The sequence below is a fragment of the Antedon mediterranea genome, chromosome 11, assembly GCF_964355755.1.
Source record: "Antedon mediterranea chromosome 11, ecAntMedi1.1, whole genome shotgun sequence".
In the NCBI taxonomy this organism is placed as follows: domain Eukaryota; kingdom Metazoa; phylum Echinodermata; class Crinoidea; order Comatulida; family Antedonidae; genus Antedon; species Antedon mediterranea.
Window position 1 is genome coordinate 2,124,723 of NC_092680.1, and position 25,248 is coordinate 2,149,970.

General features: G+C 31.3%; 3 protein-coding genes across 4 annotated transcripts; 1 reads left to right on the top strand and 2 right to left on the bottom strand.

Annotated features, from left to right (window-relative positions):
- Window positions 1-3,018: 3,018 nt before the first annotated feature.
- LOC140062749 (polyamine-modulated factor 1-like) lies at window positions 3,019-5,026 on the bottom strand. The gene is made up of 5 exons (XM_072109075.1): window positions 4,883-5,026; window positions 4,591-4,687; window positions 4,289-4,392; window positions 3,854-4,049; window positions 3,019-3,525 (listed from the first exon to the last, which is right to left on the bottom strand). The coding sequence occupies exons 1-5, from the start codon at window positions 5,014-5,016 to the stop codon at window positions 3,454-3,456; spliced, it is 603 nt and encodes a 200-aa protein (XP_071965176.1). The 5' UTR covers window positions 5,017-5,026; the 3' UTR covers window positions 3,019-3,453.
- A 256-nt stretch (window positions 5,027-5,282) lies between these two features.
- On the top strand, window positions 5,283-12,674 carry LOC140062355 (sorting nexin-24-like). 2 transcript variants are annotated; one of them, XM_072108535.1, is made up of 7 exons: window positions 5,283-5,446; window positions 5,818-5,901; window positions 6,118-6,222; window positions 7,560-7,639; window positions 8,034-8,054; window positions 11,201-11,230; window positions 11,682-12,674. In XM_072108535.1, the coding sequence occupies exons 1-7, from the start codon at window positions 5,384-5,386 to the stop codon at window positions 11,818-11,820; spliced, it is 522 nt and encodes a 173-aa protein (XP_071964636.1). In that variant the 5' UTR covers window positions 5,283-5,383; the 3' UTR covers window positions 11,821-12,674. The 2 variants fall into 2 exon arrangements, with proteins under 2 accessions (XP_071964636.1, XP_071964637.1); XM_072108536.1 differs by lacking the exon at window positions 8,034-8,054.
- A 52-nt stretch (window positions 12,675-12,726) lies between these two features.
- Window positions 12,727-24,321, bottom strand: LOC140063020 (DNA mismatch repair protein Msh3-like). The gene is made up of 24 exons (XM_072109447.1): window positions 24,249-24,321; window positions 23,704-23,882; window positions 23,363-23,416; window positions 22,632-22,957; window positions 22,160-22,408; window positions 21,980-21,983; window positions 21,817-21,917; window positions 21,198-21,364; window positions 20,764-20,894; window positions 20,119-20,233; window positions 19,499-19,583; window positions 19,152-19,261; window positions 18,762-18,894; window positions 17,407-17,603; window positions 16,922-17,090; window positions 16,564-16,628; window positions 16,249-16,365; window positions 15,966-16,073; window positions 15,704-15,818; window positions 15,221-15,378; window positions 14,668-14,854; window positions 14,094-14,208; window positions 13,632-13,803; window positions 12,727-13,368 (listed from the first exon to the last, which is right to left on the bottom strand). The coding sequence occupies exons 2-24, from the start codon at window positions 23,864-23,866 to the stop codon at window positions 13,320-13,322; spliced, it is 3,090 nt and encodes a 1,029-aa protein (XP_071965548.1). The 5' UTR covers window positions 23,867-23,882; window positions 24,249-24,321; the 3' UTR covers window positions 12,727-13,319.
- Window positions 24,322-25,248: the final 927 nt, after the last annotated feature.

A 25,248-nucleotide genomic window follows, 5' to 3' on the forward strand; every position in this document is an offset into this window, starting at 1 on the left:
CGTGTCATTAGCTATGTATGTTTAGTACTGTAACTAAAGCTCTGTCCACACTATCAAACATTATGAAAAAAAAGTGATGTGCCCATAATATGGACATGATGATGTCATATCACTACCATATTTGGGCATATCATTACCATTTGGTCACATCACACTTTTTTTGACAAACTTGTTTGAGTGTAGACAAAGCTTAATACCGTTATGTGCATATCTACCATGTATGAAAAGAATAGATAAAAATTAAATGTGTCTTTCAGTAATATGAGCACATCTATCATGTATAAGAACGTACAATAAATAAGATGAAATAATGGTAAAGAATGTATGTTATGCGAGTACCTCTCGGCGAAAACAGCGCTCTAATAATTGTATTCACAAACCAAAAGCTTGCTGCTTCATGATTGGTCAATAGTTTTTGCGCATGGAATAGGATGCATGTTTGATGAGCATTTTTTATTCATGATTGGTCAATAGCTGGTGTGTGTGTGTGACGTGTGTGCAGAGGATGTAAAGGTTACTCTTTTAATGATTGGTCAATAGTTTTTTTGCGCGTAGAAGAGGATGCATGTTTGATGAGCGTTGCTTCTTCATGATTGGTCAATAGCTGTTCTGTGTAGAGGATGTAACGTTTACTCCTTTAGTTATTCATGCTCAATTATATCCCTTCCATGCAAAAGAATTTAAGATTCCTATTTCCTTCAGTTTTCCTTCTGGTACACGTCTTGAATCAGGAACTCTGTCAATCTTTGTTAATCGTTCCACCACCCTGTCAATTTGATCGGCACTCATCGGTTTTGTCGAACGCTTCGGTGGGCCAAGTTCTCGACGTTTCGGCACATAGTACAACCGATTCACAACTTTCTCCACGTCGTAATCCGATATTTTCTGGTATCCTAGACTCATGTTTTTCGGTTTGCTTACCGTACCCCATGGTCGTTTCGACATAATTTCGTCTAAAAAAATATAATATATAATTTAATAAATTTACATGCAATAATGTGTTACTAATGCATGGTATAATTCTAATGTTCTTAATTAAGTATGGCCTTGGCCTATATACTGAAAGATAGGCCTACAGAATATTTTTTAATTTGTTGTTTACTTTCAAAACATAAAGCGAGACGAAGTGTATTTAGCGAGTGCTACGATGATTTATTGTTTTATATTATAATTTATTAAAAATCTTGATTTTTTGTTTTGTTATTATTTATTACCGGGAACGTGCAACGCTTTCAACACGCTTTTTAATTATTTTTCTTTTCAAATCTTCAACTCGATAGGCTTTCATTCTATCACCAGTTGTAAGTATATGCCATATAACACTCACACAATTGCCTCATATTGTATAAAAACAAATACTGAAACTGACAAAAGCTATGTTGGAAAAAAATTACGTTTATACCATTGTGCTAAACAAAAACACAATTATGAGGAAAGGGTCCGTTGTTATTGAGTAAATTTATTGAAATATTCCTTAATTAATAATTAATCTACATTTTTATTCATCATAGGGTTTTAAAGCAGTATTTTTCATTCAAGTATTTATTTTTAAGCAATTGTATTTATAGTTTATCCAACTATTCAATTACTGTACAGTATTATTACTGTACAGTATTATTACTGTACAGTATTATTACTGTACAGTATTATTTGTAAATAAAAGGTATGATATTAAACATAAAGTATACTGCATTATGGGCCTATGCCATGTATGATCAAATATTCGCAAGTTAAGAACTTAATTTCTAATCTATAGCAACTTTCGTAGTAGAGCATAAGTTGTGAACCTGTAGCTTGGTGGTTAACGTGTTACCTTCCAATCCCAAGGTTTGGGGTTCAATCCTGATTAGGGTTGTAACTCAACTATTTCAACTCCACTTCCTAAGCCTCAAATGAGACTTAAGTTTATAAGCGCGATCAATTATTGAATAATACAATAAAAACAATATAAATAAATACTCGTTTGCCAGTTCCAGTGTGGTTAGATTTTCTTCAATTTCTTATCGCTTTTTACAAGAACATTCACACTAACAATACTCAATTGATATTGTTAACAACACCCTTTAACGAATCAATAGGCTTGGGCCTATCTTGTGCGTTTACGAGTTGTTATCCTTGAACACTAATCACTAATACAAATGAAATGATATAGGGGAAATTCTATAGTTTTTGGTTTTTTTTTGCTACGGGCGGGACATAAAACTAACCATTATCTTACAAATACAAATGATATAACATTTTAAGTAGAATAAATGTTCCTATTATTAAGTATTAAAGTTATTTAACACACCACACAAAGACTCATGGAAAATTAGAATGCCCAAACACCGCAAACACCTTAACACTGTACAGTTCTTGCAAGTTATAAAAATAGTTATCTACAATAACCAAGTTATGCCAATTACGTTCCGACTTCTTAATAAACGAGTGTACTCACCACTGACGTTGTAAAGCTTATAAAATATTCTAAATTTGTAAACTTCAATGCATAAAAAAATTATATCGTATAAATAAGGACTATTTTAGACGAACACAGGAAACAATGTATGGATGTGTACTATGTAGTACTATACCAACCGTATTTACTTAGTTTCTTTGTTGTACTGTTGCTATAGCGTGAAGGAGGTAGACCTTATACACCTCTGAATCTCTACAGGGACGTTTATATTGAGGGCGCTATTTAATTTAAAAGACGCTATGCGTCTGTGACTCGTCAAAATCAAGTTACATGTCGTCGTTTTATTGAAGATTTTTTTATTCTAGTTAGATTGAAATTCCATTCCAATTTTTATTTAAAAACATAAAATAGAACAGTAAAACCATGTAATTGTGACACCTTTAAAACCCAACCCATTGTCCCTTTATGTGGGTTTCCAAAGTGAATCTCCCTAATAGGAGTGGCTGTAGTATCAAATAATATTTTCCCTGGTTCGTTACAAAAATAGTCCACTTAATAGGGGGTGGTATCCCGTGAACATGAGTGTCCTAAAGGTGTTTTAATGTTTAATATAGGGGTGGGCTTCATCTGCTCTGGTAATGAGAATATCATTTATTTAAAACAGTGAAACAAACAATTTACAAATTATAGTTGGTTAATATTTTATTGCTTTTTACAAAACAAACAAAAGAAATATGTGATGTATACATTATTTATAGTAAATACAGTAGTATCAAAACAGAAAATTCTGTACTCTTGCGCAATAAAACAATTTCCTCCTATTGTTAAACTATTGTTATTTATAGTAAATAGTATTAAAACACAAAATTCTGTACCCTTGCGCAATAAAACAATTTGTAAACAACATTGTAACAATATTGTAAAACTGTACATTTCAACAAGCATTTGTTCACCTTTTTCTGTGAAGTACCTTAACTTGGTGGTGCTTAGTAAATCTACTTGGCTGGATGGGTTATTAACATTCTCATTCGCTGGTTCACTTTTAATTGAATAGCTTATGACTGTGACAGATGGTTGATGGTTTTTTGAACGTCTTTCATTGGAATTTTGTTGCACGCTTTTGCAGCCTAAAAAATAATTGTAAAAAGAAGTTTTAAATAGTACTTCATAAATTGTAAGGAATGAAATAAATGTGAGTGAATCTCACAAAAGACATAAAAAAAAGAAATAAATAAAGTATTCCATGTGCAAAACCAACCAGTAAAGAACTTTATAATGTTTTAAATGCTGCAATAACGTCATTTTAATATATTTGAATTCTTACAAGTAGCCATAGCCATTAACTTAACATCAATCTGATTTTATTATATCATTATGTTTTACATACAGTTTTTGTTTCCATACATAAAATGTACTAAAACAACAGAATGTAATAACATGAGAAAAGAATCTCACAGTTTCAAATGCTTTGAATTTCTTTAGTTTCTGTTGTGTATCGGCAAGCTGTCTTTTTCTAGGTTTTAATGCTTCTTTTAATCTTTTATTTTCTTCTTCGTGCTGTTGAAGTAACTTCACCAGCCTTTCCTTCTCTTTCAATTTTGGCTGCATTCTGTGATTCCTAACGTCAGTATCTGGATTTCCACTTGGTCTCCTGTTGAAGTATAATTCAATAAAAAAATCAGTAGTTATATTACAATTAGATACATTATACCTTTGTTGGGTAGTAATAATATCGAACATTTATAAAGCGCTCTTTATTGGAGTCTCACAGCGCAGTAAAAGTGTTCCAATAATACTGTTCCCTGAATAGGTGTCCAAAAGGATGGATTCTACTGTATCTATTTTCAATAAATTTAACAAAACAATTCCTTCTTTTTCACCCATACTTACCATGCTGGTTGTTGACGATCTGTTGGTATATCATTGATTAAATCATCAAGTTCATTAAATAATGGTACCAAATTCTCTTCTTCTATCATTAATTCCAATTCACTCTAAATAAAAAAACAAAAAGTGCATATTAATTATTATACATTACACTTTCACATCCTAGATAAAATTACAGTAAAATATTATAGACAAATGTATAATTAATTATAAATCATAACAATAATATTAATAATAATAATTATATTGTTTGGGAAAGATTGAAGACAGACATTTATTATTAATATTAAAATATTATAAATTACCTGTACAGTTGATTTGAGATTTTCTACAAATTGTGAAACAATACTCCTCAACGCCTTCTCACTTGCAAATTTATAATGATTTGCAAATGTTTTGTACCTACAACAAACAATAAATACAGATTAGCGACGCCGCTATGTATGTCTAGGCCTACACTACAGTAACATGTTGGGACAACCGACAAAACAGCGGGTTGGCCAGGCGGGTACGTTGCCAAGCTGTGGTGGTACAATCAATTATTCTTAGCCAAGGCCTAACCTTTTACGCCTACCTAAAAACCATAATGTTTCATACCTTGCCGATTCCAAACATTTTTTTACTGTTTTACCAAGTGCTTCTCTTAAATGAATAATATGAATGCCATCTGTAGTGCTTTTATTCGTTTGTTTTGAAGAACTTGCACAGTCGGAATTTAAACTGTCCGCCATTTTTGTTTTGTAAACATTGAACGTTGTTATGGCGCGTTACAAGAGCAAAAATAATCAATTAAATGTGTGTAGTATTATTTACTAAAATTTCCGACCAAAACTTTGTCGATTTGTTTTTCGATTGATTGATTCTCTAATCATTCTATCCTGTCTTCTTTTTCTGTGACTTTTTTTTAGTGATTTTAAAAAGACAAAAATAACATTTGCTTTTGTTTATGCCTTATTGACGCGCCATACTAGATTATTGTATTTTTATTTGACAACACTCGGTGGTTGGAGGATTACAGTTATTTGTTTGGAAATAATTGTTTAAAATTAAGGAATTAATAGATTTTAATGAGAATGAATAATATATAAATTATTCAAAATGATTCATGTTACGGTCCCAAGCTTCAAACAAATTTCTGAGGAGGATGAAAAGCCGTATACAGTAAGTATAATGGTTAGACTAGCTAGGCCTAGTCTCTAGTTGACTGCCTGGCAGGGGACTGCGATTTGTTCAGTGTAACTGTGATTGACGATCATGCTTGAAACAGATAATAAAGTGGGCCTAGCTAGTCTAACTAAATGTGTCACGATTTGATGAATCATATCCGTATTGTTCATATAGTTTGTTGCTGTCGTTTGTCTTTTCATAATAGTTTTAAACGTATATTAATTATTATTATTAATTAATAATTATATTTAATTGTTTAGTAGATTTTAGAAAGAAATCATAGCCTAAAATTAAATATAATAATATTTAATAATAATTAATAGCCATGCAATGCGTGAACAAAATATTTTCTCCCTGTTCTGTAGGTATATCAAATTAATGTACTAGTGGGTGGTAGAACACACTTTATTGAGAAACGGTATCGAGAGTTCCATGCACTTCATAAACAGGTAAAAGATCAATTATAAATGTATTATATTTATATATTTATTTTTTCAATTGTAAAAAATGAAGATTATAGTGTAAACATAATTTAGTTTTTTATTTAATATTTTAAATTTTTTTAATTATTTATCATTAAATAGTATGACATTTTATCATATCTTCATCAATTATTGCCTCTTTTAAAAACACTGGGCAATAATTTGTGTTTTTTTATTATTTAGCTAAAGAAAACTATTGAAACACCAGAATTTCCACCAAAGAAAGTGCGACAGCTATCAAACAAGGGTCTAGAACAAAGAAGAACATTGTTAGAAGGTTATATACAGGTAATTCAATAGAAACAAGGGTCTAGAACAAAGAAGAACATTGTTAGAAGGTTATATACAGGTAATTCAATAGAAACAAGGGTCTAGAACAAAGAAGAACATTGTTAGAAGGTACAGGTAATTCAATAGAAACAAGGGTCTAAAACAAAGAAGAACACTGTTAGAAGGTACAGGTAATTCAATAGAAACAAGGGTCTAGAACAAAGAAGAACATTGTTAGAAGGTACAGGTAATTCAATAGAAACAAGGGTCTAAAACAAAGAAGAACATTGTTAGAAGGTACAGGTAATTCAATAGAAACAAGGGTCTAAAACAAAGAAGAACATTGTTAGAAGGTACAGGTAATTCAATAGAAACAAGGGTCTAGAACAAAGAAGAACACTGTTAGAAGGTACAGGTAATTCAATAGAAACAAGGGTCTAGAACAAAGAAGAAGACTGTTAGAAGGTACAGGTAATTCAATAGAAACAAGGGTCTAGAACAAAGAAGAACACTGTTAGAAGGTACAGGTAATTCAATAGAAACAAGGGTCTAGAACAAAGAAGAACATTGTTAGAAGGTACAGGTAATTCAATAGAAACAAGGGTCTAAAACAAAGAAGAACATTGTTAGAAGGTACAGGTAATTCAACAGAAACAAGGGTCTAGAACAAAGAAGAACACTGTTAGAAGGTACAGGTAATTCAATAGATACAAGGGTCTAGAACAAAGAAGAACACTGTTAGAAGGTACAGGTAATTCAATAGAAACAAGGGTCTAAAACAAAGAAGAACATTGTTAGAAGGTACAGGTAATTCAATAGAAACAAGGGTCTAGAACAAAGAAGAACACTGTTAGAAGGTACAGGTAATTCAATAGAAACAAGGGTCTAGAACAAAGAAGAACACTGTTAGAAGGTACAGGTAATTCAATAGATCAGCCTTCCGCAAACTTTTTATTTTGCGGCCTAAAATTCGGTACCAAACCGCGGCCCAAATACCCAACTGGACCGACGTAATAAAATAGTCTGCCTCAAATTTGCCGTCACAATAGATAATATGCTGACCCAGACTTTCTTAAATGTTCTTATACTCATAATTTATTAACTGATATTTAGAAAATAGAATGAAATTTAAATAACCATATGCAGTGCAAGGATGTAAGTGTAACGCAATTTGACCAATCACAAGCAATGTATAATTCAACTCACTTGCATTGCGCTTACGTCCTTGTGTTACGTTCTAGTGGGAACCAAGCTTTACACAATAACCATGCTTTTATTCAACAAAATATAATTTAACCTTATTTATTATGCTGAAACTTTTTATTTTTTAAATGTTGTTGTTCATTTTATTTCAGGGTATTTTGGACAGAGATTTAGTCCCTAGGTCTTTACTAACATTTTTACGAGTCAAGAATTTTAAAACAGCGAGTTATGAGTAAGTTCATTTATTCTAGTTATTTTAGTTTTACATTTTAATAATTAAATTAGCCTCTACTGATAGTTCTGTAATCATTGTTAAAAAAGGTGTGAATTCTTCCAATTTTTTTTTTGATATGAAATAAAAAAAAACATCCAGACAATTGTTTGTTTTCACTGAATGCAAAAAAGGCTTGGCATAACCATTGCTTAATATAAACACAGTGATGCCTAAACTTAATTAATAGGACCCTTTAGGCAAAAATATTTTCCTAGCTCCCTGTATTGTTTGGCCAAGTTTTTAAATGTCTCCTCATATTTCCTCTGTATTACTTACTATACTGATAATTTTTCAGCATTTTTTTCATGAAAAATATTCTAATATTATTTAAAATATGCTTACTTTTTTGCAGCGCTGCTCCTAGGATGGTTTGGTAAGGACCTGTGTAGTAATTTAATGTTTAGATTTGCGTTCTGTTTGTGTTTAGCTATGATTGTTGTGCTTTCAAACAACAAATTATGTTGGGGCTTAACTTTTGTTGCTAATATGATTTAAAGTCAGACTTATGATGAAAAACATTGTCACAATTGGCATCCCACACAATCAATTGGGACTACTTTACCGTTAATTTTCTGAGTTTATAATCAGCTTGCGTTAATTACGATTTACTAATCAAATGAAAAAGGTACTTTTATTTGAACGCAGAGATTCTACAATTTACTGTTCAAATAAAAAAATATTTCTGTTGAGCTCAAAGGTTTCGAAATTTGATTAAAAAGCCATAAAAAATAACCAAACAAAAAGAAAAAGAAAAAATGTCTATTGCTATAACATTTTCTGGAGTCTGATTGTAATTCATTTTAAGTTTTTTTTTATTGTTTTAGTTAAAAATATATTCACACCTTCGTACCAGCACTTTAGATGGATGCTCACTTGGCAACTCTTCACAAATAGATTTAGTCATGTTCACATGCATAAGAGTTAAGAGTATTTAAGGTACATCCAATGTAACTTTAACTCCAATGGGTTTTAGAACAACTCTGAGAATAACTTCAAGTTTGCCTTATTTGTTTTGTTAGAGAAAAGAGTGTTTAAACATAGCTTATAATATTATATAGCTCTGTTCCACAACATCTATATTTAGTCCACGACCCTGATTCTTGTTCACACATGTTATTAGTATATGTATTATCTTGTCATAGAATACCTGAATGGCACTGCATGTAAAGCTCTGTCCACACTATCAAACTATATGTGACCAACAAATTTGATTTGATTGTCATATTACTACCATATTTGGGCACCTCACACTTTTTTGTCAAACTATTTTTATAGTGTAGACAGAGCTTAAAAGAGAGTGTACGATATAGTTGCACATAGAAAATAATCACTGAGTAGTTGAAATATTTTTTCAGGCTAACAACTGGGTATAAATGTTATTTCTGTTATAAGAAATGCATTTAATTTTAAGTAAAGTGCATGCTTACTGGGTCTGTTTAATTTTTGATTGGACGTGCAAATAAAGACATAGAATTTAACCATTACCTGTAGATATGGCACTAATCATTGGGATGTAATTTAATCTAATTTCTAATATTGATTATATATAATTTTGTTTTTTAACTTACCATTTTTTTTTAAATTTTTACTTTTTATAGAAAAGTTTAGAAAAAATTTGTTTTGGTCACTTACTGAATTGCATTCATTCTCTAAATACAAAACCTATATATATTATTATTACTAAATTATGTAATTATAAGTAATTTCTATAACTGCATGTTCTTTCTATGTTTTCAGATGTTTACTGTAAAATTTACATTTTGTAATGTTTTGTATTGTTTTTGTTGAATATTTTCTCTAAATTATCCAAACTTCAGTAAAAATTGTTAAAAATACTGTATAGAAAAAATAATATAGAAAAGCAAATTTCTATTTACCAAACAAATCCTATCACTGAAATTGTTCAAATGCTTTCTTTGTCCACTACAGCAGTGTTGAATAAAAGAATTAAAACTCAACACATAATTTCTAATACTTATAAGTTATAGTCCTCATTCTTAGTTAATGGCACTTTATAGTGTTGCTGCAGACACAGGATTTGAACCTATGAACATGGGTTTGTTGACCCAAAACCAAAGAACCTTCTAAATTGTGGGATGATGTGTTTTATTGGTTCAGGAAATTAGACATCACTATTAGATTAAATTATATAGACATATGTTTTGGTATTTTTGAATATAAATAATATTCAACTTTTGTTAATATGATTTTACTTCTGCTAAGAGATATATATATAAATGCAAGATTAATGAAATTCCTCTTAACTTCATTCACTTTAAAAGATGGGTACTCTTTACAGAAACTGTGGAGAATAATATCGCAAAAAAATAAAAATAAGTATAATGTCCATATTAAAAAATGGGAACCATTATTAGAAAGAGATAACGACAATTGAATGAAATACACCCACAAGCAACTGAAATAATTCATTGTAACGCCTTAGTAAATTTGACAATTTATTTCTCTTAAATTGTTTTGGTGAATTATGGATATGGGGGAAAGGATTTGACTTTGTAAACCAAATCAAGGTATAGGAGTTGATAATGGTTTAATCAAATATAATAATGTGACGTCCTCACACGTCTTTGATTTTCTTTCTTCTTCTTTTCTGATCTTTTTAATGTTGATTGGAGTTTAATTTATAGGATGCCTTACGAATGTACTCTTGACACTAAAACACAGTACCTGCAATTCAGATTTATACATATAATTCTTCCCACAAATAAGTTACTGCACAACATTGGCCTGCTTCAAGATGATAAATATTCTATTTGCAGTAAGAAAAAAGAAACAGTAGAACATCTAATGTGGTCTTGCGAGAAAAATTCTAAATTGTGGGACGATGTGTTTTATTGGTTCAGGAAATTAGACATCCCTTTTAAAATAAATTACATAGACATATGCTTTGGTATTTTTGAATACAAATTTACAATTTTTATTAACATGTTTTTTACTTCCTGCTAAGAGATATATATATAAATGCAAGATTCATAAAAGTCCTCTTAACTTCAATCACGTTAAGGACTGGGTACTTTTTACAGAAACTGTGGAGAATAATATTGCAAAAAATAGAAATAAGTATAATATCCATATCAAAAAATGTATTGTAAACCAAATCAAGGAATAAGAGTTGAAAATGCAAAACTTGGTAATCATTATTGACAAGATGTTATTATAGCCTGGTTTAACCTAAGAAATGATTATGATGAGGTATTTGTGGTATATCAAACATTGAAAGAGATAATTAAAAAAGAGAATGACGATTGAGATAATGTGACGTCCTCAAACGTCTTTGGTTTTCCTTTTTGTTTCGTTCTGTTAAGTGTAATGTTTTTGATAAAAGGAAAAAAAATAAAAGTTTTTGAAAAAAAACCAAAAAAAACCAAAGAACCATTTTGATCTTTAGAAATCAAAATGCCTACCACATATTCTGTTAAAGGTAAATTTGTTTAAAAATACTATTTTCGTGATAGCAATAAAACCTCATTACATTTCCTTTATTGTCTTTTTATTTTTCAGTTCTCTAGATGACATCGACCAGGAACCAATGTGAGTATTATACAAAAAGATTTTTAATCAATTTTTTTGATGACCTTAAAAACTGACCAAAAATATTTTATATGATAAGAAAAGTAATTCTTATTTTTCAATATTATATTTTAAGCCTTTTTAAAATAGAATATTCATATGTATGTTTTATAATATTAGTATTAGTATCATTTTTATTTTTGTCTGTCCATCCTATAAGTCTGTTGGCTTGGAAAATAAATAAATAAAATAATATTTTAATTGGCAATATCACTAAAGCTTTGTCTACACTATCAAACTTTATGTGACAAACAAAATGTGATGTGCCCATATATGGACATGATGATGTCATATCACCACTATATTTGGGCATATCACTACCATTATTGTGGTACATCATAGTGTAGACAGAGCCTAAGAGTTCCCAAATACTAAAAACATATTCATGGACAAGATATTCTTATATTTGTAGATCTACTCATCAGCCTACTATGGTGTTTGAGACGGACCCGTTCCTAAGCTTAGTGATGGAAGCTGAACTACATGATTCTGTAGTAGAAGGTGTCAGACAGGGTCTATATGAAGACGACTTTAATCTACCCCTAACTTGAGGCACTTCCTCAAGGATATTCTATTTAATCTTGCCAGCCTGACTATTCAAGACGTCCTGTACCTCTCGTAGCATTACAAAACTTTTCACAAACAATCAACTCTCCCAACGCGAATATACTTTGGTTATACAAGAAACTATATTTGTATTCGTAAAAAAACTAAGAAATGTCGGTTTTCAGCAATACAATTAAAAGATAGATATACCAATATGTCTGGTTTTCTAAAAATTCTGGAATAATTGTGGACCTTTTAAACCATAAGATATTCAGAGAGTCCAGTATTAGGAGAGCTGACTGTGCCCAAGGTAGTACTGTAGTCAAACAATAAACCTGGTAACTGGGGCCAACATGTCACTGTACAATTGGCCCACAGAGGACAAGAAGTAGATGAATCGTGGTATCTTGATCCTGGTGCTAATATTTGCGGATTGAAAAGTATTCATAATCAAAATTTATTTATTTGTGTGCGATCTTTTACGATATTCAGAAATACTTATGTAGTATAGTATTTTAATTAATGTTTATAAATTATAGATTAAATATTGTCATATGCATTAAGGTTGACAGTGGTAACAAACTTGTTGACGCTGTCTATTTATCTATCAAGCTATTAGCAATACTCATACTTCTGGAGATAACCAATGCAGTCATAGGTTTATTTTCGTCTCAGAAAATTTTTTACTAGTATAGTGAATTTTACACTAGCAAATTTTACTTTTAACTGAATATAAAACTCGCTTTTGTGTTCAGATGCAAAAGATAGGAAAATCAGAACATACAGTACAAAATAGTGCACACTTTAATGTAGTAAGATTTGTATTCAACTTTAATATTTATGTCAAATAAATGTTTTCTTCAAAAAAAAAGTTTGTTTCTTTTATCTATTTATTTTAAAAAAACAGCGCTTTTGTAATAAAACCATTGTTAATAAAACCATTAAGGTATTTTACTATTTTTTATAAAACCAATAAGGTTACAGATATAAAAGCTAAGTTTAAAATACAGTACCAATTATATAGATTGTTATATCGTTTTGAAGGTTTGCATGGCGAAATCAAATTCTCACTCCTGAGGACGATCAAAGCATGATCAAGCAATATTTCAGAACTAATATGTGGTGTACAAACTTTATATCAACATTGATTGTTATACTTAATGGCATAATATAAAGCCTCTATAGTCTTAGACAATCAAACTATAGGCACATCACATTTTTTTAACAAATTAAAAGTTTGAGTGTATAGCTTACCAAACATAGAAGACAATGCATAGCTCAGTAAAATTACCATTCACAATTTAATAGCAATTCCATATTTTTAGCTTCATAATTCTGCTTTCACTATTAAAGAAGCACCTTTAGTAGACTTCATAAATAAAATTGTAAAATATTGTATTACCATATTTATTTGAATAAATAAGGTACAGTAGTAGATAAATGGCAAGCTAATTTAATAAGAACTTAAGAATATTAAAATGTTGAGAGTGTACAACAGGTTAATTTACTTTACTGGTCTTGACCATACTGTCTGGAAGTCTTTGAGTAGTGAGCTGAAAGAAGAAAATTAAAGCAGATATTATAAAGTAAGAACCATTAAGCTGTCTACACTTTCAAACTAGTGTGATGTGCCTAAATATGGTAGTGTTATGCCCAAATATGGTAGTGATATGACATCATTATGTCCATATATGGGCACATCACATTTTGTTCACAAAGTTTGATAGTGTAAACAGAGCTTTAAATTTTAACGTATCAAAGTTCGGTTATATTTAGTTAGGACGCGTGGTGACCTTTGTACAAATTAAATACTAACCTTTTCTTATCCATTGCTGTTTTCATTTCATTTGATTTAACCAATGCTTTCTTTATTAATTTATGCGGAATGTCTGCTAGCCTGGCAACATTCAAACCATAGCTATTACCTGCTGACCCTTTGGTTAATTGATACAAAAATGTGACTGTTTCATTGCCAGACGAATGGTCATCTGTTGAATATAATCATAATAACTAAGTTTGTAAAATGACTGTCATAGCTCAGTTTATTCAGGTTAGACTTATTTTATTTAAACTCAGTAAAATCAGTAATTTGCAGAAACATTTCCAACTGGTTTGCAGAATTGAACAATATTAAAAAGTTTACTCCAAATTTTTGCAAATTGTAATGCGAAAGATAGGACACGAATTTCAGTTCAGCACCTAAAATTTGCCATTTTTAGGCCCTGGATCCGCTACTGTGCACCTAAATTATGAATATAAATTGTACATATAAATGTACCTTGTTCATTACTAATAAGGAATGACATGTGATAATTTGCAGCTACTCCTGAATGAAGCGCCTCCAACTCAGCTATCGATGCGTAATGTGTCACAAACAACGTTAAACATTTCACCTACATTGCAAACAAAATTGTTGTAAAAGAAGATTAAATGTTGTTCAGTAAATATTAAATTACAATGTGATTAAGTTAAATTGCAATTTAAAATTTAAAAGGAAAAAATATCTTTGAAAATATAAATCATAATTGTTTACAATAAAGCTTGGTTCCAACTAGCGACGCAATGCAAGGACATACTGTAACGCAACGCAAGTGATTTGAACAATTACAAGCGATGGATTATTCAAACAGTGGCTTGTCATTGGTCAACTCGCTTGCATTGCATGTACGTACTTGCGTTGTGTCTCTAGTGGGAACCTCACTTAAGGGAAATAGCAAGTCAACATATCTATGATTGTATTGGGTATAAAATCATATCAAACCAATGGGGCAATAATTTTAATGATTACACACAAATTCTAGTACCGTCATCACGATTCATCATCCTATTTTAGCTTGTTTTATTGTATTTACCTCGGATATTAAATGCTGTGCCGTAGCAAATGCAATAGCGACACCATCGTTGGTGCTTGTGCCACGCCCAAGCTCATCCATGATTACAAGGGATCGTGGGGTAGCATGAGCAAGGATGTTGGACGCTTCCTGTAACTCAACCATAAAGGTTGACCTCCGACTGCAAATGTCATCGGATGCACCCATCCTGTACATTGAATTATCAATAAAAATTCAATATTATATTGTATGCTGGAACTTCTGACTTGTGTGTTTAGAAGCCCCATACTTTAGACTCTGTCTGCACTATCAAACTAGATTGACAAACAAACTGTGACATCATCATGTCCATGTACGGGCACACCACATTTTGTTTGTAAGAAAAGTTTGATAGTGTTGACAGACATTTATACAAGATAAGATATAAGATATTCTATTTTCAATGTTGGAAGTGTACAAAAGTAAAATTTGTAATAATTTTATTGTACTTACTTCATTTTTCCATTAAAAAAATTGTTTAAAAAATATTATTTTTGTACCAAAAATTAGTTTGCATTACAAACGTCTTGCCTACCTTGTATGAATTGCATCAATTGTGGACATTTTGACTTTCTCTGCTGGAACATAAGAGCCAATCTGGGCCATGATAGCAATCAGTGCTACTTGGCGTATGTATGAACTTTTACCTCCCATGTTAGGCCCGGTTATTAGCATACAGCGTTTAGCATCAGCCTGAAAAGTGAATATATCTTGTTTTAAGTCTGTATAATTATATTTCTTAGCCTAATGCGTAAATGATAAAAATGAGAAAAAATACCCAACATTTGTCTACACTATCAAACTAGTTTTGCAAAAAAAGTGTGATGTGCCCAAATATGGTGGTGATATGCCGAAATATGGTAGTGATATGACATCATCATTTCCCTGTCACATAGTTTGATAAAGTAGACAGAGCTTTACATTCCTTTTCTTGACAGTTTAAACACCAAACAATTTCACTAAATGTGAATAGAAAAACGTTTTCCCCATTCATAACCCGCCTGATTGTAAACCTTACCTCCAACAATGTGTCATTAGGCACATACTGTTCTTCTTGGTCCAGCAAAGTACTGACTACTGGGTGACGTCCTTCCTTGATTTCAATGTATGCAGGACCGTCTATTATTTCAGGCCTAAAAATAAAAGTAATTTCAATTAAACATTTTTATCAACCATCTGAGTTAGTGCTCTATTCCAATCTTGGTTTTCATTCAGAAATAAAAATATAACTTTTAATGTTGATATATATATAATTTTGAAAGCCACTTCAAATGTCCAACCTGCAATATTCATCATTTCTTGAAATTTTTGCCAATGATAACAAACAATCTAATGTTGCTAGGTGTTGTACTGCTTTTTGATAGGAAAAATAATTCTCACAAAATTCACTGAAAAAGAAAACAAAAATCATGTTTGAAAATGATTTAGAAATTGTTGGTGGACAAAAGACAACAAAACAAATTGTTAGGATACAGTAGACACAGTCATGAAGTCACTAGGACATTAGGATTGGAAGGCCACATCAATATTTTTTTATTCCAATCTTACACATTGAAAACTTACTCCAGAAACTCAATCCAAGCATTGCCACATTCTGCTTCCAATGTTTCTCTTAGTTGGCATAGTAACTTATGTTTTTCAACAACAAATGGAGTACGAAATCTTGAAACTGCTTTCGTGCTGACAAAATAGAATAGACAATTAATTAATTAAAAAAAAAAACCATATTAAAAAGATAATGCAATATGTAAAGTTTAGAAAAAGTGCTCAGACAAAAACAAACAGAAGACAGTTTAGCAAAAATCTAAAGAAAAGGTTAGGTTATGTAAACATTAAAATGCGTTCATATTTAAATTTATGTAAATTATTTCTGTTCACCTGCTTATTTTCTCCCAATCTCTTGGAATTGTCATCAGTTTATTATTTCGAATCTCAATCAGAAACTAAAAGATAAATAAAACATTTCATTAGATAACATTATCTTTTAAACTAAACTATTATATTGTCACCTTTGAAAAAATAGAACAAATGTTAAAAAATGAATAAAATAAAAAAATAAATAAATAAATAAAATAAAAAAAATAAATAAATAAATAAAAAAAATTGTCATAAATGGGCTGTCACACTCACAGCGCTCTGATCTTTACGTAATAGTATATATAAATGTCGCATTATATTATATTTATCAGTATCACAATACATAGATATAAATTTAACCTTTAACCTTTAACCTTACTTCATTTCCAGACACAGTCACATAGTCTGCTGAAGGATTGTCAAGTTCTTCACGGATTTCTCTGCGATGTTTTTTCAAATCTTTGTAAACCTGATCCATGTCATTTTCACATTGCTTCACCTCTTCAAATTTGGACGTGTCCACAAATAAAGTAGTCTTATTACTGTCTCTGTTATAAAATATAAGTAAAAGAAACTTAAGACTTTTTGTGATACTGTAATTGTTTAACTAAAAGTAGTTTTGTTTTTTGTCACACGTTTTGAGCTACTCTGACGCAATACTGTATACTCAGTACATTGAGAACGACTTTCAAAACCCACGACCTCCTTTAGTTCCAATTACCTGAGCTCCCTGACACGAAGCTGGTTGGTGCTTCCTATGGCGTGAATCTAACCTTCCATCAGCAAAAGCTTAGTAGTCTAATGGTATAAATGCCAGGGATTCAAATTCAATTTTACAACTACACAAAGTTCAAAAAGTCTTACTTGGCCGATTTCTCGTGAAGTGCATTTAAAAATTCATCAATATTTTCTAGTAGTTTTGGTAACTCTGTGACGATCCTTCTCAGTAGATCAGACTTTAAAGACAAGGTTTCCCGCTCATTTGTATTTGTCAAGGTATGTAAACTTTGACCTATACCACTTAAGGATTTCACAATATTGTAGAATTCTGATGTAGAACACTAAAATAAATATTATATAAAATATTATTATTATTATATTATATAAAATTTATACGTGGTGTACCGCAAACTTTATATCAACATTTGATTTCGCCATGCAAACCTTCAAACAATATAGAATATATAACTAGTATATGGTAAAATCCATATTAAAGCCCCCTTCCCTACGTTTTTTAGATCTAATTTAAGATCACAAACTATATTTAATGTAAAAATAATACTATATGGTCCTATTGCGATAACTTTTTTCATCTTTAAACGGTTAAAAATGTGAAAAATAAGTCGATTCTAATAATTATAGCGGCCCGCTATAAATCCCAAAATGCATTGCGCGCGGATTGATATTTTTGTTTTTCACCTGTAATTCACCCACTTTTCGCTCGATCGTGAGGTCAAAACAAATGGAAGACTCCTAACTTTTCAGCGAAAATACCGGGTTTTCCCCAATTTGTATCAACGGAGTCTGGCAAAAATAGAAAGACAATTAATGCAGCAACTATACAACGTCAGGCTAGGTATATAGCTAGCGTATGATGTTCGTACGTTACCGATGTTTACCAGCTAGGCCTACAAAACTAAGCCTAGCTAGGCTAGGCCTAAGACCGTCCACGAGAGGTCGATCGCCGCGAGCTACTTAGGTAGTGCATTGTTTCTCACTTTTTATCATAATTTACCATAAAACGTACATTTAAGACAAGGAATGACATGGTTTAATGTTTTTAAAGTGATATATATGTATTATTTTCCAAAAAACGTCCAAAATTGCAGGGAAGGGGTCTTTAACTTTTGACCCCAACACAGTGTTCCTTTTATATGGATGCCTACTGAATAGAGGTTGGCTACATTGTTAAAACATATATTGCCTCTTGTTTGTGCCATGGGAAAGTGTCTCTTTGGTAGAGTATTTCATTCAAAAAATATACTCAGGACCACTCTATTAGTCACCACGGATAGACTTTCTTCAGTGCTTCTATGAATGGATGACTTTTGGGAGTAGGAACGCTAGTAGGCCAAACCTAGTACCGTTTTTATTTCAATCATTCAGGAATTTTCCTTTCGACATGATGAGTAAACGCAAAAAATGCCTTCAGTAGTATCGAGTTTGCTGGTCCCAAATTATAATTTTACTGAACACCACATGCTGAACAAGGAATTTACCTTTTTGTGGTAAACGGAACAAAGGCCCTTTTCAAGATCAGGTGTTTTAGTAAGAATACCAGTCACTGCCGTTGCTACTGGAGAGTCAAAGTCAATCAGTTCTGAGATTGCATCCTGTCTATCTATTATAGATCTGTATAAAAAAACGATAAATTATACAATTTGTGGACTGAATTTATATTATACTGTATATTTACTCTAAACTCTATCCGTCCAGTGATACACTGGACATTAATTTATAAATGTTGAAAATGAAGAAATCTCACATCTTTCAAAACCGGAATCTTTTGCTACCATTAAACCATGGTATTGTCCAATTAGTTATATTAGCCATATGGGCCACGTTGTTAGAGGTTTAATATCGCAAAAAATAAAATGAAGAATCCCTACTGTATGTTTGTAAGTGGATTTGATACCCACTTCTTGAGTAGACGAGCTCCAAAGAGGGTTGATGTGTGATCCAACACCCAAATTAAGCTCCCTTTTCTACTGTTATCTTTCTGCAGGAATTATAAAAAAGACAAAACTTGATTAAAGATTATAATACAGTAGTGCAGTATCAATCTCAATTTAGGAATGTTACACAAGTTAAATGCTCTTTGGGGTGGAGTTATTTTTTAATCATGAGAAAAAAACCTGGCATTGTTAACCAAGCTAACCACCAAGCTAAACTCCATGTAAGTCATGAAACATAAATGTTATTTATTTTACAGATCATTAAATTTTGAAGAAAATACCTCAGTTTGGAAAATTTCTAAGTTGCGAAGAGTACAAGCATTTAGCTTCATATTACCCACACTGCTCTTGAATGGCTTCATTTGGCTGTCATCAAAACAAAATGATTACAAACAAAAACACAGATAATGTAAACAAAATGTTTTTATCAGTGCTTTACTCTAAATTACTACATATTATTTTAATTGTGTAATTATTTGTTAGAAATATCAGTATTTAGGAAGTTGGCAGAGCGAAATAATTAGTCAATACAAGTAAATGCAGCGCTATTAAATATTTGACCTATAATGAAGATACAGTACTCAAGATTTGAATAAGCTTTTGTGATGTCATCAATATATTGAATTCTGAAAATCAATAGACATGGTTGGTTCAAACATACCACAAGCAATGGCACCAAAGTAATAAATGTTTTCTGTATTAAGCTCTGTCTACACTATCAAACTTTATGTGATAACAAAAATGTGATGTGCCCATATATGGACATGATGATGTCATATCACTACCATTTTTGGGCATATCACTACCATATTTAGGCCCATCACATTTGTTTTGTCAAACTAGTTTGATAGTGTAGACAGAGCTTTAGGAGGAAACGTATTGAATTGTAAGACAGACTTACTGTGTAAGTGACAATACACGATCTAACTTGAACTCTTTGAGGTAAGTTAAGACAACAGCTAAGCAGGAGATTACTGGATCTGGAAGCTTCAACATATCATGTAGTGAACTTTGCTCTGAATAAACAATAAGAAACAAAATATACAATTTAATAATTGTGATGTATATAATATATAAACAAATCAGGCAAAGAACAGTAATTCTAAACCGCCTGGTGATATACTGAAATTGAATTAATTAATTTGAAACGATAAAGATGAGGAAATCTCAGTGTGAGAATGAGAAAAAGTCGCCCCAACCGAGACTCGAACTCGGACCGTCTGCTTGATATGCAGTTGTCCTAACCATTAGACCACTGGGGCTTTCATGGTATTGGTCAAACTCGATTGGATAGCGACTCTTTACTCTTTGATTATATTATAGAAAAACATGCTATACAAATGTCAAGGTCAATGAACTCAAAAACATACAACCAGAATGAATGCTACACTCTGTCTACACTATCAAACTTGTATGTGTGGACATGATGATGATGTCATATCACTACCATATTTGGGTACACTTTTTGTCACATAAAGTTTGATAGTATAGGCAGAGCTTTATATATATATTCTATACAAGAATCATAGAAGCAATACATTCTAACCTTTTCCCCCTTTTTGATTGTTTTTATTGTCTATATGTTTGTAAAAATCTTTGATCACCTCCAATGCCCTTGCGTATGCATACTTATCGTTCGGAATACGCTCTACACGTATACGATCATCTCCTTTTGTACTGAAAATTTAAAAAAAATATCTACATTATAATGGCAGTAACCATTTGTACTTTTTGTCTACTCCTAAACCACTGTTGTGTCTGCTAATTGAAGGGGAGTTGTTAGTACTACCAACAAAATGGGAATTTTTTTGGCTACAAATGAATGCCTCAAAATAGAATCTGCAAATCTCCACCATCTTTAAGCCACAGAGAGGAAATACTCCTCAAGTCGAGTGAGCCGCAAACCCTTTCCGATATCATGGCTATGGATTACGGTTCAACTGTCAACTGCTTGGCTACTTGTTCAATTATCAATCATACCTATTTAGTACAATGCTATTTAACTGCATCTCTGTGGCAGTTGACAGTTCTACTGGCAGCAGTAGCTCAACAGGTTGGATGTGCTGTAGTCTTGTGTCCAATTCACTCCTTGATACATCGTCTTCAAAGTTATCATAAATAAGCTCACCAGTTGACGGTTGCACTGCCTGCGGAAGAAATCGCCATTTATTATACAGCATACAGTAGGTTTGTATGCTATGAAAATTGAATGAAAATAAATTGTATCAGTTGTGTCTCTTTTTGTTTTTTGTATAGCTTTTGAATCATGTACTGTAAATGATAACTTGTGTAAATAGTTTTATAATAAGTAACGGCCTTGTGAAAAACACCAATCTGGTGATTTAAGTGTTGCATCCGTTTTTAAATAAAGTTGTTGTTATTATTTTCATTGATATATTTATATATAAATATATTTATTATGAGATCAGCAGTAATACATACAGTATAATTACTGTATCATAAAAATCAATTAATCTAGAGAGGTCTAGCGGTATGAACACCAGGCTAGTGATCTGGAGGTCATGGGTTTAAGTCCAAGTCGAGAATTACTTACTTAATTTTTCTCATAAGTATTCTAAGATGCAACAGTTGTTCTTACCACAATTCCAAATGCTGTCTTATTTGTCTTTCGTGCTTGATTAGATTCTTCCACTTCATATATACACATAAGAAACGTTGAGGGCGGTGATGCAGTGCAGTCTGCAGAGCCGCTTCCTGGTTCAAGATGTAATGGTGAAGTCAAGAAAGACATACATTTTTACACTCCTATTTAAAATAGTTCATTTTAATTGAATTATATTTATTTTGTATTTTGCATATGTATTAATAATAGGTATTTTTCTATAATATACTAAATTCAGTAACTGAAAATTGTATGACTGTTTTTAGTGTGAATGAATAAATATGACAAAAAATGTAAATAATTTCTTCATTATTTAAACTGTCAAAAAGATATCTTCGCCAACAAGAGTAGACTTTGTATACATTGCTGACAGTTCACGTGTGAATGGTGCATTGCGGTTGCTGCTTGCTGCCTTCAAGGCTGCCGTCTCTGTTTGTTTTACCACACCAACCTTATACCCCTTGGCTACCAAGCGTCGAGCATGAACAAACAGTCGATGGACCGGAATACTTGCGACCATAAAGTTGTGATCAAGGTGGCAGAAAATGTTGAGCTCCTTTCCTGCAATCTGTAAGAAATTACTTATGTTAATGCTTGTACAAATCAGAAATTATTTTGAAAAAAATGTTGCTGGGAGATTTCCTGAAATTCAAAATGTATAACTCATTCCAAAAAAATATATTTACAGTGCAAGAAACTCATTTCTGAATTGTCATTAAAATTATTATGAAATTTAAAAAATATTAATGAATTGTACACAGATAAATTAAACAAATGTTGAGTTACTATACCTCTGCATCTTCACCAAAGAATTTATATTTGTATCCACACTCAACAAGAAGTAAAGCATCTTTATGTTCAGCTTTCAATTTAATAAATTGCTGTTCCAGAGGGGTGTACTGGCTCTTACTATTTTTATCCTTACCCCTCTTCTCTTTTTCTTGAGAGTCTTTGTCTTTTATATTAGTAAACTTATCTGATCGAACCAATGATTTTCGATGCTTTGCTGTAGTTCTAACCCTCGTTGGTTTGTCTTTACTACACAAGGAAAAGGAATTTAATTTCTTCTTGGTTGATTTAGAAAGCTGTACATGGTTACTTTCTGTATCTTCTGATTCTGTTAATTTAATAATAATAACAACGCATTTACTCAATTATTTAATAAGCACTGGATGGAAGAAAGAAAGTAGTGGTGGTATTGAGGTAAAACACATACATTACAACCCAAAAGATTAATACAGTCGAATCCAACACTGGAATCTCTGAAAACCGCAAGTTCTTTTAAAACAAAAATCCTTTATGTCAAAAAGACTACATTTTTTTTTTCAATTAAAAAAACATTTGGAATACCACACTTTCAAAAAACCAAAAATATTTGGCCAGCCCAAGGATGTCTGGTATTGGAAGAGTTTGACTGTTTTAAACACACTAAACCTATAGCCTGCTCTCCTCTAATAATAGATATTTTAAGGAACAATAACATGTTTTTTTATATTATTATTAAATCAGTGTAAAATTATACCTTTACTTTGACTTATTCCAAGTTTCAGCCTTTTTGAAAAAGGAGATTGAACCTCTACCTGAAGAGGACAAAAATTGCATTTTGGAGTAAATATTTAAATTGTTCCATTTTTTAGACAGGTAGCCCTAATTTATTTATATAACTATTTATATTTCAATGTTTAGGGGCTGAACCTGATTAGTTTAAACTAATTTTTTAGCCCTTCTATTGATAAAATTATTATTATTTGTATGTTACTTTACAATGTTTATAATTTATATTTATGGGTCAAACAATTTTTTTTTAAAATAAATAAATACAATATTATTTCTTGCACAATAATCTAAATAGCAAATAGCTACCTACCGATTTTCTTTTGCTTGCATTTGGTGATGTGTTATCATTTTCGAATTCCTCCGTGTCCTCATCACTTTGAGACGGACTAAAGAATTTAGAGATGCTAACCTGCGTTTTCTTGTTTGTACTAGTACTACACTTAAAGCGAGATAGATTTTGCTTTGGCATTGCAAATTAGTTTAACCTTGGAAGTTGTGAACAAATGAAAACAAAATGATGAATTATGAAAAAAATCAAGCAAAGAATGAAAAGAACTTCAGAGGTCAGCTTATGAATGAGTTTGGATGAGTTTGGAGAGTAAGCAATTTTAGTTTACACAAAATTGACAAACAATTTTCTTAGCCGGCCTTGCTACTACTATTGTAGATGAGGAGCGACCTCCTATGTATATAGCCACGCGGCTACTACTACTAATCTATACTAAATAATACTAGGCCTATACTAACTAGCCGGGATGAGCCTAGGCTCATCATATAATCACACATCGTACTACATGAGTAGTAGCCATATTTTAATCATTTAGTATACTAATACTCTAATACTTTCTTACTTTTTTCAATCGATAGTATATTTTGTTCTAACATACACTTTTTATATCGATAAAAGACTCATTACACTTTTCGCCAAATAAGTTTGTTTTGATTATGCATGACATGTGGTTGACCTTTAATTTTTAGTAGTCTCTATCCAGCTACTTTATTTAGAAAAACAAAATTTAAATATTTATAGATTTTAATATGTACTGTAAAGTAGGCCTAATTCTTGTTTATCACCAATCAGAACATAATTACAACATTTTAAATACATAGGCCTAATAATAGGCATTTTTATTTTTGTGATTGCGTCTGAAATTTAAATTAAGGATCATTGACCTGGATCCAGGTATATTCAGTTTATGGTTTCATGGTCATTCTGACGATGGAGCAATTCTCTACTCCTCTACGGAGCGCCATTTATGTTTGTTTCTTTCTTTCTTTCCATTTACAAAAACATCAACAAACATAAATAATCATTACAAAACAAAAGAATGGAAAGAGGGAATCTCTGAAGAAATATGAAAAAAAGCACAAAGGGCATATAGGCAAACAAAATGTAACTTTTAAGAAAGCAAACTTTTTTTATCTTAACAACAACAAAAAAGATAGTTTTCTCAGAGAGTAAAATGTAAATTTGTAAAAAATACTTGTTATAATCAGATACTTGTAATTTATTTTTGTATTAATTTTCTTGTAAAAGTTATAGGATTCTTATGTATAAGAGTCTCATGTATTTCACGCCAAAGTTCAACCCCTTTACTGACAAAACTTAATGATTTTTTAGTGGTTCTTTTAAATTGTGGGTAGAATTGGTGTTTTTGTCGAGTATATTTATTATGCCTTTATTATTTTTACTCAGAAATAGAAATAGTACTACGGTAACTATTCCAGTGGATCAAATTTGGCACCGGTGGAGCACAGTGATAGAATAGAAATAAGTCACTAATTTAAATATATTTGTATGTTATACACTAAATTTGAATACAGTATCCCATTCGTATCTAACAGTATACA

Coding starts and splice junctions, on each gene's coding strand:
- LOC140062355 (XM_072108535.1), top strand. CDS start 5,384: ATGATTCATGTTACGGTCCCAAGCTTCAAACAAATTTCTGAGGAGGAT. Junction 5,447..5,817: donor AGGATGAAAAGCCGTATACA/GTAAGTATAATG, acceptor CCTGTTCTGTAG/GTATATCAAATTAATGTACT. Junction 5,902..6,117: donor TCCATGCACTTCATAAACAG/GTAAAAGATCAA, acceptor TTTATTATTTAG/CTAAAGAAAACTATTGAAAC.
- LOC140062749 (XM_072109075.1), bottom strand. CDS start 5,016: ATGGCGGACAGTTTAAATTCCGACTGTGCAAGTTCTTCAAAACAAACG. Junction 4,688..4,882: donor AAATGTTTGGAATCGGCAAG/GTATGAAACATT, acceptor TGTTTGTTGTAG/GTACAAAACATTTGCAAATC. Junction 3,526..3,853: donor AATTCAAAGCATTTGAAACT/GTGAGATTCTTT, acceptor ATTATTTTTTAG/GCTGCAAAAGCGTGCAACAA.
- LOC140063020 (XM_072109447.1), bottom strand. CDS start 23,866: ATGCCAAAGCAAAATCTATCTCGCTTTAAGTGTAGTACTAGTACAAAC. Junction 16,366..16,563: donor GATTGGGAGAAAATAAGCAG/GTGAACAGAAAT, acceptor CTATTTTGTCAG/CACGAAAGCAGTTTCAAGAT. Junction 16,074..16,248: donor GCTTGGATTGAGTTTCTGGA/GTAAGTTTTCAA, acceptor TTTCTTTTTCAG/TGAATTTTGTGAGAATTATT.